General features: G+C 42.1%; 1 protein-coding gene across 2 annotated transcripts in view; it reads left to right on the top strand.

Moving 5' to 3' along the window:
* Nucleotides 1-13,238, top strand: part of dlg3 (discs, large homolog 3 (Drosophila)) — a 71,118-nt gene that overhangs the window by 34,160 nt on the left and 23,720 nt on the right. For both annotated transcript variants that reach the window (XM_068325973.1, XM_068325974.1), the window contains 6 exons: nucleotides 7,850-7,903; nucleotides 8,843-8,893; nucleotides 10,204-10,328; nucleotides 11,106-11,275; nucleotides 11,729-11,865; nucleotides 12,814-12,958. In XM_068325973.1, coding sequence (XP_068182074.1) covers nucleotides 7,850-7,903; nucleotides 8,843-8,893; nucleotides 10,204-10,328; nucleotides 11,106-11,275; nucleotides 11,729-11,865; nucleotides 12,814-12,958 — 682 coding nt within the window. The remainder of the gene's footprint in view (nucleotides 1-7,849; nucleotides 7,904-8,842; nucleotides 8,894-10,203; nucleotides 10,329-11,105; nucleotides 11,276-11,728; nucleotides 11,866-12,813; nucleotides 12,959-13,238) is intronic.

Genomic DNA, 13,238 nt, shown 5'->3' with positions numbered 1-13,238 from the left:
ATCTGTGTTGCTTTGCCCATTGTCCTACTTACTCTAATACTTCATCACTTTCAACTCCTACAGTTAATGTGAGCCAAAATTCAGGCAAGGGTAATGAATGAAGATATGTGAAACTGTGGGCGTTTGTGAGTGGAGCTAACGGAACAGAATGAAACCTCAACCATGACTGGAGGATCTCTGCAGTGTTGTGGAGACAAGCTGAGTCCCCAGAGAGAGAGATGGGAACAAACTGGTCAAAGATATCGCTCTTGTTTTCACTCCAGTCATTTCACAAACATCGGTTGATCTTTTTACACCATTGCCATCTATTTCACACAAACAGATGGTGACTAAATTTATGAAAATGATTTGGAATGACGCAAAAGTGCTAATTCAATTGTGGAATGGGGCATGGGCCATGGGGAAAAAAAGGGCAGATGGTTTTTTCCATTTCTTTTAACATTGTGAGGACTTTTTTTTAACATTCCCTTTATGCATGTGTTCTACTTTTTCCCATAACTCTTTTTTTATTGTGTTTTGTGCCGTGACAAACATCATAGAGTTGTGACGTTAGTGGACATGCTGTGTGGCATCAATGACACTCCGAAGTTCCCAAATACAAAAACATGAATAAGTATAAATATTGAACAGAACGAGTATCCTGGCTTGTGTCACAACCAGGAGGTGAACAGTTTTAAACTGAAAAGGTGCATTTCTTTTATTTGATATACAACTACCAAAACAGCATGTATCATTTCTGGGGTGCATCAGTAATCACATAAGTAGACTGCTATATCCTTGCATCTGAAATGCCTGTTGCCTAGTAACAATGACAGCTGGCATTGATTGGTTGATAAGTCATGGCAGATAAAGTTGTAGTAGTAGTAGTAGTAGTAGTAATAGTAATAGTACTAGCTGGGTGTGAACACTGTATCTGTAGAAGCAGTAATAATAGTAGTATAATAATAATATTCATTGCAATAATAATTCAATTCAATTCAAAAAACTTTATTTGTCCCCAAGGGGCAATTAAAGGCACAAAAAGGAGGATTTGTGCACAAAAAGAAATGCAGAGTGCAAAGAGCAAAAACCAGACTTAATACACAGAAAGCTAAGACTAACACTAAAATGCACAATACACAAATATGTACAATATGAAAAGGTATGTGCAGTGGTGTAATAAATAAAGAAATACAGGCAGCTGCAAGTTCCAACTGATTGAAAAAATAAAATCAAGCAGCACTGGTGTTCCCTTAATCCTGGGATAGACTGGGCCGCTGTGGATCTGAGATGTGGATCCGTCACTGAGACACGATTGAGTCTGTTTTATCGGGCCGTATTTGAAGAAGCCTTCAAAACAGGATGGCCTTGTGTCACCGCTGCGATGGATTTGGCAGCGTTGGAATGATTTGAGCCCTGGATTGAGACACGGATGTGAAATGCACCGGTCTTCAATCCCACTGGGATTCTGGCCAGGTGCTACCAGTCACACAAATGAACTCCTCCCAGAAGGAATAACACCCACACCCACAACTGATTCCAGTGGCAAAAAACGTGGATTATGTGCTGAGTGCTCTAACCTGTCGAATGGCAGAATCTTCATAGCAATGCACAGACACACACATAAACATAGACACAGAAGACCCCCTAAATGAGGATGAACTCACAACTCTCCAGCCTAAGAATGTCATTTCAGTCCGCGGTGACACAGCAGCAGAACGATACACCCTGATTGACTGCAGGGAGCATGAAAATGGCAGCACACAGTTGTGTACAGTTGGTACTCAGCACCGGATCTAAAACACCAGAGAATCACAAGCTTAGCAGCTCGCTCAGCTTAGCAACAAGGGGGGGTAGCAACTGTTCAGGAGCTGTGAGGTAACGTGCTGCAGTGACCTCTGATGTAGAGGAAGCAGTGCAGACGGGAAACTCGCCGGTGACTGACAAACACATTAGAATCCCTTCGTTACCAAGGCCCGGATTCGTGGCCATATATAACCGATATATAACCGATATACAACTGATATATAACCAATATATACCTGATATATAACCATATATATAACCGAAATACAACTGATATATAACCGATATATAACTGATATATAACCAATATATAACTGATATACAACTGATATATAACTGATATATAACCGATATACAACTGATATATAACCAATATATATCTGATATATAACCAATATATAACCGATATACAACTGATATATAACCGATATATAACTGATATATGTACGATATTTAACCAATATATAACCAATATATGACCGTTTACCTCTGCAGAATCATCCAGTGGTCCGCACCAGATTAGATTCTAATGTTGGATGTTAATTATTGATGCAGTGATGTGCAAGAACCACTTTACTGTTACCGCTGGTAAATGCAGAGCTTATTTAATTTACATTATTCACTGCCACGAAGCAGAATCCATCTATTTAATCATTTGTTTACTAGTTACATTTTGAATTTAGAATTGGGAGTTAAATCCGACATTTAACTCCCAATTCCAATAGACATCTCTATCATGCGGTGAAATCAAATCACCAGCCATCCCTTTTGATCGCAATTGTGTCGTCCACAGCCGCTATCTTGCATGTCTTCCATCTTGTGAATCGCGGGTCTGCTAGAAGATATCCCTACCAGCTACGAGCGAAAAGCGGGGTACACCCTGGATAAAGTGCCAGCTCGCCGCAGGGTGTTGCCTAACATGTGACGTGAAAAACAAAGACATTCTACTCTTCATCGCCATCAGTCCCAAAATGTAAAAGCTTCATTTTTTCTTTATCCATGCCTAACCTTTATTTGTGGAGGTCTGTGTGTGTGTGTGTGTGTGTGTGTGTGTGTGTGTGTGTGTGTGTGTGTGTGTGTGTGTGTGTGTGTGTGTGTGTTGGGGGAATGGGGCGTGTGTGTGTGTGTGTGTGTGTGTGTGTGTGTGTAGCCGTCTAGTCAGAAATATGTGGGTGAAGCGATTAATTTACACATTATTAAATTGAATGCCTGAATTTAGCTTGATGTCTTTAGCGAGAGAGAACAAGCAGTTGATATTTACGGAGATGAGATTTTCTTTATCGCGTGTCATTTTCCAGCCTTTGTCCTGCACAAATGATGCAACACCTGACTTTCAATGTGCCTGCTAGTGAAACATCTCTCTTGAATGTTTGTTCATCCTGTCCGTCAGCGGCTTCTTCTCTCACCTTGCTTTCTCTCTGCTTCCCTCTTCCCTCTGGCATATACCGGCCGCCTCGTGAATGAGATGTTCGGTGCATGGCAATTGAGTTGGTATTGATTGAACTGCAGCGTGGCAAACGATAGACCAATCAGAGCGAGGGGATCAGAGCAGCGCCGCTGACTGCGTCTCTCGTCCTCTGTTCTGCAGGAAAACACGCACGCACCACCGTTTGAAAGCTGGTGAACGTTTTTACCAGAATACAACCGCGTCCATCGGTATCGGCCGTAGTTGTACATCTTCTGAGCTTGGTTGTCATATTTCAATGCAATGTCACCACTGGAGACTGAGCTAACGTTTTGGTGTGCTTGGTGAAGGAGGCACTGGTGTAGAAATGTTTGCGAAGGAGGAAGGGGTTATCTCCCTGTCAGTGTGCCGTAGCTGTTCGTACGCTGAGCTCCCCCTCCAACAAACAAAGAGGAGGGTTTAAAACACAAACGTAATGCTTGCAGAGTTATATGAGATTATTTATAGCACTCCAGTGTCTGTGTGGTGAATATGAAGCCTGCTAACCCCATTCAGCACACAATCCCTTTCTTCAGGCCTCAGATCGTCGCGTTTATGCTCATCGTTATGTTGGTCAAACGGATGCCATGTGAAGGTGAATTTAAAAATATGAACCGATGAATAAAAGGTGTGGTCGAGATTCAAGTCTTTACGCTCACAGGCGTCGGATGATGGAGATGTTTGATTCGTTCAGGTCTGTCAGGTCTGTCCTCCTTTAGCTGTGGCTCTGATGTCATTCTTCTCTATTTAAATCATGACATATGGGCTCAGTAGGTGTGTGTGTGTGTGTGTGTGTGTGTGTGTGTGTGTGTGTGTGTGTGTGTGTGTGGATATATGTGTGTCTAATGGAGACACTGGAACATCCACCCCCGTGGTTATGCATGCGTGAGCACAGAGTTGCATAAATGGCAGCGAGAGCCGTCAGAGATGAAGCATGGGGAGGCGACTAAGAGGCCTTAAGAATTTACCGACTGGTAACCAAGGATTTAAACATTTGGATAACGTCTGGGCCTCGCTCTGCTTGTGTTGAGTAGAAGTCTTTGTGATTTCAATAAACAGAAAAGCAACAGGAGAGATGGATGAATAAGAAACATATGAACAGATGGTGAATGAATGATGGTGAATATCTTCATCACTCCTGGTGATCAGGAGGGACTTCTTGTGATGATCTCATGCTGGGGGACCAGTCTGGATGCGTTGACATCGTGTGTCCAGTTTCACTCACGTGATTCCCCCTCATAGCATTGTTACCATTATTTAAGATTACTGGATTACTGTCAACCATTTAAATGTGGTGAATCTAGATTTTTTTTCCTTTGGTCTATACATTCATAGGTACCTTCTTTTTTTTTTAAATTAAGAATCAGCCATTGCTTCCTGAGAAATAGAGAAAGTGGATTTATAGAAACTGAAAGAAAAATCCTGGATCCACCCTAAAATGTAATGGAATCTTTTGAAGCTCAAAAATCATCATCCCAGCAAGAATCAAGGAAATCCATTGCTTCGATTTTTTTGTGATCCTTCTGACCAACATCATCGTGTAACAGTTGGAAAACCCTCCTGGTTATTCTGCCTGATAATTCACGTGTGATCGGCACAGTTGTTGCATGAGGTCTACCCACTGGATCCCCTCATGTTGTTTGCAGGAGTGCAGTTGGAGCAGTTTTTTAAACGCAGCCCATTTTAGGAGGCTTTGGTCCTCATATGGTGGCCAGGGGTTCAAGTCCAGCTTCAGCCCTTTTGCAGCAGGTCTACCTTTTATTTCACATCAGACGTCTGTTCTGTCTCATCAGTTAGGGGCACAAACACCCAACTAATCAAATATTTCAACCTGCAGCTGACAGATGTTCTCACCCCGGCATCAATCCGCTTTTGTCCAAAGGACGCAGGGTTGATCCGACCCAATCGGAGCCGATTTACAGAAGTCAAACAAATACCTCCTGTTTTTGATTTGATTGTTTGTTTTTTTGTTTGTTTGTGCGAGATCCAGATGGATTACACTGTAATCTCAGGCTAGACTGATAACGCTAGTTGGGTTTTTTTCTATGACTGATGGGTTTATTGTCTCGGTTCAGCGATCCCATCGGACAGTGTTTATCATGACACTCACGATAAACACTTCAGGCGTTATTACTGTAGCAGCTGTGATTTGTCACCTGTGGTCTCAGTTGTGAATTCAGTAGCTGAGGCTGACAGTCACCGAGGGACAGTAGTAGCGAATGTATTCCCTTGTGTGGCACTCGGGCTGTTTCATCACTTCATGCTGTACGGGACTAACATGGCTGCTGCGGACTGATAATGATGAAAAGATGGGGTGGGGGCAAAAACATGAAAAAAAAGCACATCCATGAGAATTGTATAAACACAGGCACAGACAGGAGCATCTGTTAGTCCATATGCAGATTACAACCAAGTTCTGATTGTGCTGACTGGGGGTGGGGGTGGGGGTGGGGTGTTGCAGCCGCAGCTGTCCGCAGTCATGGCACATCATCGCCTAGTGGAGCAGGTCAAGCCTACAGCCCCTGTTTATCCAGAGCAAAACCGCCATTACAGGAGAAACCAAATGAGACGTTTCCACAGAGCTCTGCGAGTCGATGAATGGTTCTGATTAACGGATCGGTGCGTTTCAAACCGCTTTCTGGTGGAAAAGGAGGCATCAAAGCCTCAGGCATCTGGATTGAAAACCCCTTCAGCGGATTTGAAATGCAACTTGAGTAGTAAAGGGGTCGACGTTTAAAACCGTGTGTGTTGGGAGTGAAGTGTAACGTTTGAGTCTTAAACTGAAACTCTTCTAACAGGTTATTTTTAATTTGATATCTTCTCTGATATAAAAGCGTCAGCCAAAGGTTGTGTCTTAACTTTTACACCACAGAGGCTCTTCCTTTTATATGTCTTGATCTATTATATATATTGAGAACTTCATGCATTTGTGGGACGTTTGTCGACACGGGTCAGCAGTCCTATAACGTTTGTCTTGTGAGTGAAATAGGTCACCTCAGCAGTTTATAACAGAAATAGTAGGAAATTACGACTTAAAATATTAATACTTTTATAGTGCATTCGGCATTTTATGCATAATGTATGCAATGCTGATGTACAGTTTATGTACAGGGAAATAAAGTCAACGGACTTGAATGTGAACATGGGATTGCACACCAGGGTATTTCACGGTTTGTCAAAGCAACATTAGCAGAAAGTAAAATAAAAATAAATTATTCTCTCTTAAATTATATTTAGCTGCAAAACTTATGTCAGGAAATAAAATCCTCAGTTATGTCGGCATAACGTTACACCATAAAATACTGAGTCTCACGTCATAAAAACATATCATTCTGAGTCACTCTCCTTCTCTCTTCGTAATTTTGCAGCAAACATAAACAGTAAATCACTAAATAGCACATTTCATTTATAAAAATAAAAATTAAAAAAAACAAACATCCGGGGTCGTTGTGGGTGAGGGGGGAGAGAGCAGATGTAAGACGAGGCCGGTGAAGTACCGAGTCAGCGCTGGCAGCTCACAATCACATCACTAGGAATCCGCCGGCAGGCGATGAGCTCAAGTTAGAAGATGGATGTGGATTCACTCCCGGACCAGGAGGTGCTTCTGCTCAGGATGCTCACCTTAGAGGTGTTACATCCTCCTCATCAGGAGACACAGCAGGGGGCACAATAGAGCTGAGCTGCACAGTTAATCCAAGTCTTAAATGCACTATTATATGAAGTGCTTCAATTTAAAGGCCCGCTGATACCACGCCTCTATGCTACCAGAATAATGTATGTAAATTCTTTAATTTGATTGCTTAAAAAGATATTATCACATATCTAGCATTAAATTAATAATGTAATAATATTGTGAGTGGATTAATCACTTAAAAAACAGGAAATTGGGAAAAAAACCCAAAACAAATTGGCATCTATATATCCATGTGTAAAAAAACCAAGACATTCATTTAGGGTGATAATAATAATAAAATCTAATGATGAGTGGTTTGGTATTTTTGTTCATAAATACCTTTAATAAATAGCAAAGCATTCCAACATCACAAAAATGTGCCTTATGTCTTAGATTACAGAAAGAGATCATTAATGTACCTATTGAGACGTTTTACACATAGGTGCACCATAGGATCATGAGTGTGTGTGTGTGTGTGTGTGTGTGTGTGTGTGTGTGTGTGTGTGTGTGTGTGTGTGTGTGTGTGTGTGTGTGTGTGTGTGTGTGTGTGTGTGTGTGTGTGTGTGTGTGTGTGTGTGTGTGTGTGTGTGTGTACGTATGAATTGAAAGCAGAACGGTGTGGCTGATGGGAGATCGCCTCAGCGGCTGGAAAACAGTTTGTTTTATGTGACGATCACAGGATGTCTGACTGTGTGGTTAATAAGCAGTGGTCTCTATAGCCCATTCCTCATTCTCAGTTCTCACACCTTTCCATCACACAAACACACACACACACACATACACACACACACACACATACACTCAGTTTCAGCCCAAAGGAGATCCACCGACTGTTCCCATGGCATCCGTTCACATTGCTCCCTAGTGATGGTGTGTGTACTGCATTACGTCTGTGTGCTGCCAGCATCACACATTGAGATAATGTGTGCATCTCTTCATATTCACAGGCCAACCCTCCCCCCATCATCGTCAACGCAGACTCACTAGATGCAGGCCCTTATGTAAGTATCTGTTTCTCTCTGTACAATATATATCAGCCTCATTTGTGTGTGTGTGTGTGTGTGTGTGTGTGTGTGTGTGTGTGTGTGTGTGTGTGTGTGTGTGTGTGTGTGTGTGTGTGTGTGTGTGTGTGTGTGTGTGTGTGTGTGTGTGTGTGTGTGTGTGTGTGTGTGTTTGCGTGTGTGTGTGTGTGTCGTGGGCGTCCTTCTGGTATCATCATGCTGTTTGCTATGTGGACCGACATCCATTATCCTCTTGACCCTGCCTGTTGGTTGGAATGCATATCTAGAGTCACAACATATGCATTTTGAAGACACATCACATGACCTGGTAGTTCATAAACATATCTCCTATTTTTAAGAAGAAGAAGCACAAACTAAAGAGTTGTCTATGTTGAAATACAAAGGAGCAAAACACTGACTTCATTTGAAAAGCAAATGGAAATGAAATGATATAAAAGACGTGGAAACAGAAGCATGTGACCGCACCTGAAACTGAAATCATATCTTCATCTTACCAAAGTTGTCAGAAATCAATGACATTCAGTTGTTTAGAAAATCCGTCCCTCTCCGCCAAAATGACATTCTCAGGCTGTGTTGGAAGTGATTGAATGACGTCTTCATGTTGTGCAAGACAGACCGGAACCAAAAGCTCTTTGCCTATTGCTTTACTAACATGAACACCAACTACCTTCCATGATAACTGAAATTTGTTGCGGCCTCACAGGCACAAAAGCCTCGAATGCAGACACTTAGGTTCTACATACAACTTTGTGAAATTTCTTTTCTATACTTACTATAAATGTTGTTAGAACCTGACAAATGTATAGTGTGCCATTTTTTTCAATTTGATAAAGCTGTATATTTTTTCTTACTATACGTCTTAGATAATGACAGAATTCAGGTTCAGTGATGTAATTAACCGTTTTTTTATCTTGACAGGTAAACGGCAGTGATGGGATGTATAAATACGAGGAGATCATTCTAGAGCGGGTAAGCTTGAAAGTTTTAATACTTTACTACTGGCATGTTCCTGTTTCATGTATTTTCTGACTTGCTGCCACTTGGTGGCAGTAAGCAGCTCAGCTTTTGCTCATTGAGCTTGAAGACTATGAAAAGCAAGGAAGAATGTTTTTTTTAGCAGATGCATAATATATATAAAATGCATAAAATATGATGCTGTGTGTGTGTTCATGAAGTCACAGATCGCTGCAGTAACAATGTCTTATGATGCCTCGTGTGAGTGTGAACACAGAGTAAAGCCAGCCAGGCATAGATTTTTATGTAACCCTCATTCACATGTCATCAGCAGACGGAAAAAACTGTAAAGTACTCTCCTGTTCAATTGTTAAGCAGGCACCGCTGCACTTGTCGGCGGTGGTTGAGCTTGTAGTGGTAGGAGCCATGCGTTTCTTCTCTCATCATTCCACCCACACATACATGAAACCTCCAAACACATGATAGATGCGCTGCATCTCTCTGCCCATTCCTATCTCTCTGTGTGGCACTTACACTCCGAGGAATCTTAAATAAGCTATGTGAAGTCACACGTTAAAAGGTCTGTGGGTGTGTAGCGTTGGTCGGCAAGGCCAAGTGTACTCCCCTTTGGCTCCAAGAGCAGCACTCTGGGAAGCCTCAGCCTCTCTCTGTCCTAATTTATTTTGACTGTTGCTCATTAATTATAGAAAATAATAAAGTGAGGTATTTTCTCAGCTGTCTTGTTTGCTGCCTGTCTCGGTGGCTGCCGCTGTCAGCCGCAGCAGACCCACCGGATCCAAATAGGTCCGCTAGTCATTTCAGGGCCAGGAAAAACAGATCATCTTGTCCGTCTCCTGCAGAGAGAGAGAGAGAGAGAGAAGCTCTACTTCATGGAACAGAAAGGATTCTTCTCCACTCATCCTTGCTCAGGATTATAAATCCTCCTTTCTGTGGACGTGAGGTTTTTCTAACGTTGGTGCCTCTCTTTGGGCAGTTGGAATATACATGACATTTTCAATGAAGTGCTCTCTTCTAATGGAATGCATGCCATTATCAATTGTCACATGCAAGGACACACACACACACACACGTGTCCACAAAAATGGACATTGTGGACATCGGCAATGCCTGGAGAAATCCCCAGAGCAGTTCGCATCCATTATTTATCCCTTTACGCCGCCAATACACGTAGAAGCCAGATTGTTGTGACCTTGATCCCACCACATGTCCGTCACCTACGTCTAAACGTGTGTGTGAGTGTGTGTGTGTTTGTGTGTGTTGTTTATTGTACCCTTCTGAACATGCCACTCCTATCCTCTGTGCAGGGGAACTCTGGCCTGGGATTTAGTATTGCTGGAGGAATAGACAATCCCCACATTCCTGATGATCCGGGGATCTTCATCACCAAAATTATCCCTGGTGGAGCAGCTGCGATGGATGGGAGGCTGGGGTATGTTCCACTCCTCCTTACCCCCGTTTCCTTTCTACCCCCCCCCCCCCCCCCACCTCACACCCTCCTTTAACACTCACCACCAACATGCGTCGCACCAGGCAGCACTACGTGGGAGGCAGAGTTTCTGCAGCCCTCTGCACCCCCCACCCTCCTCCCAGGCTCTGTGTGTTTCCTCAAAGAATGATTCACTGGGGGGGGGGGGTGAAGCTTTAAGGATGTGTGATTATACTGGTCATGCTAGCTGGGGCCTCTTAATGCAAGTGTGTGTGTGTGTGTGTGTGTGTGTGTATGATGCACATTAAAACACGCCAATGATGCTACACACTCGTGTTAATTGAGCTGCAGATGTTTGTTTCCCTTTCATGTTTTCTGTTCTAACCAGTATTATTTGATTCAGTGACGGTTATGGTAGTGAGTTGATATACTTTCTTATTTCTGCTCCTGTAGTAATGAAATGTTAACTTCACACTAAATTGCAACACCTTCAGTTAAGTTGTATACAGTAGATAAAATGCTAACACAAACACAGACAGTGCTCAGTCCTGCGTTATAAACATTTTTTTTTCATCTAAGACATGGATGACACGCATGAATTTCTAAATATGTAATAAAATAGATCAAAAGAAAAAGTTTGAATAAAAGCAATAAATAAACCAGATAAAAGAAAGTATCTCAAAACACATACGAGAATATAAAGACAAAGAATAAGAAAAATCAAAATCAGAATAAAGATTTCTGATGCGCTAAAATGATTTGAAAACCGTCCCTCCACAGGGTGAACGACTGCGTGCTGCGTGTGAACGACGTGGATGTTTCCGAGGTCGTTCACAGTCGTGCTGTGGAAGCTCTGAAGGAGGCGGGGCCAGTGGTGCGGCTGCTGGTCCGACGGAGGCAGGCCCCGCCTGAGACCATTCTGGAGGTCAACCTGCTGAAAGGGCCTAAAGGTCAGGAGCGCTCATCACACACTGCGATGGTTACCCGTCATGTTGGTCTCTCACTGATTGCCACCTAGATGGTTTTTTTTTTTTTTAGATTCCTTAAAGACTGTTTTGTCGTAATAGGTGTGAGGTGGAAGTAATATTTTCAAAGTAACTATTTATCTTATCATTTACGGTAATTTAAACGTTTATGAACCCTCCCCATTCTGATATTAAACCACCATCAGTATTACCTTTTCCCACACTCTTATCGACTATTTAAAGCACTTATGTGTCTCATGTAACTCCGAGACTCACGGAACGGAGTGCACCGGATTCCATCAGCCAATAGAATGCGCATAAGGTATCATGTGACTGCCTACCAAAAATCCGCGATGAGGTGAAGACGCGAGGGCGCACTGTATATAAAATCTGTCAGATTCTGCGTGCGCATATCTAATGTGTGTGCCGTTCAAACAGGACTTGGATTCAGCATTGCTGGAGGTATCGGCAACCAACACATCCCAGGAGACAACAGCATCTATATCACCAAGATCATCGAAGGAGGAGCCGCCCAAAAAGATGGACGACTGCAGACAGGAGACCGCCTGCTAGCTGTACGAGCCTCCTGCTGCCACATACTGAGTGTTCAAATCATAAAAACTCACTTCAGATGTTAATGTAGTGTGTTTGCGAGTACATAGTAATTCAACAGCAGTTCCCCCGGCTCACTTGTGAGGCATGTGATTAAAATATATGACTTTCCTTCATGCTTTATTCCTTTATGCTACAGAGCAAAAATGAGTCAGTAATCGCCTATTGGAAAACATACAAGATTTGTTCTCATCACTGACATTTCATTCACTGTAGGGAATAAACTTAGAGGAGCCCCATGTTTTTAACTCCCTTGACTTTGGCGTACTTTTTAATTTATGAAGCTACATTTCTGAGACTTTATTAGAATTTATGAGAATAAATAAATATAAATATAGGAATCTTTATAATGGTCAAATGTAAAAGTGAAATGAAATGAAAAAGTAATCTTTTTCTTTGATGAATAAAAAAGACTCATTTGTTGTACATGCAGTAACTACTACAGCATTGTATAGCCTTAAGTACAATTTTCTGTAGCTGAGTAATTAGTTTGCACTAGATGGATGCATTAGTATCAATATACACTGATATAAAATCGTAATTTGAACATTTGAAGTTTCTATAGTAGAAAGATTTAACCAAACAGTTTAAATATTGAGTGCCACCACTGAGGAACTTTTGATTGGCAGTGCTTTCCTGGGGAATTGAATCTTACTTGCATAAATGAAGATATTCAGATCATATTTAGAACTTCTACCTACTGCTTTTGACCTGTGTTCGCGCTGCACAACACACCAACCTTTCACGCCGCCGCTGAAATGTACTGAAATCTCATAATACCTTCAAACGATGATTCATTATTGTGTTGGCTGGTGTGATGTCTGGTGTTGTCACGGTGCGGCGCAGACACAAGGTGTTCAGGTGTTATAGCAAATTTTTCTCCCTCTCTGTCCAACAATCGTCACATTCAGGTGAATAACATCGTGCTGCAGGATGTACGTCATGAGGAGGCAGTGGCTGCGCTGAAGAACACCTCTGATATGGTTTATCTCAAGGTTGCCAAACCGGGACCGGTGCATCTCAATGACATGTACGCCCCCCCGGACTACTCCAGCAGTACGTATCTACCTCTTCTTCTTCTTCGTGTTCTTCTGCCTCTTTTTCTTCTTTTCCTTCAGTCACCAAACTCTGTTTGCACTTCAACTCCATCTTAAAGTTTCTGTTCCATAAGCATCCACAGTCCAAACTAGAGCAGGATTGTTTATATAAGTATGTGACGTAAGGTAAAGACTCATCTACAGGTTCGTGTTGCCTTTTGCATTCATCTTTGATATTACGTATTTCATATTTCTTCATGAAATTTAGTGTTGGATTACTTTTCTCTCCATAAAAAAAA

Source organism: Antennarius striatus, chromosome 10, assembly GCF_040054535.1.
Source record: "Antennarius striatus isolate MH-2024 chromosome 10, ASM4005453v1, whole genome shotgun sequence".
NCBI lineage: Eukaryota > Metazoa > Chordata > Actinopteri > Lophiiformes > Antennariidae > Antennarius > Antennarius striatus.
Note: the sequence above shows the minus strand (reverse complement) of the source record. Positions and strands in the feature narration are given on the sequence as shown.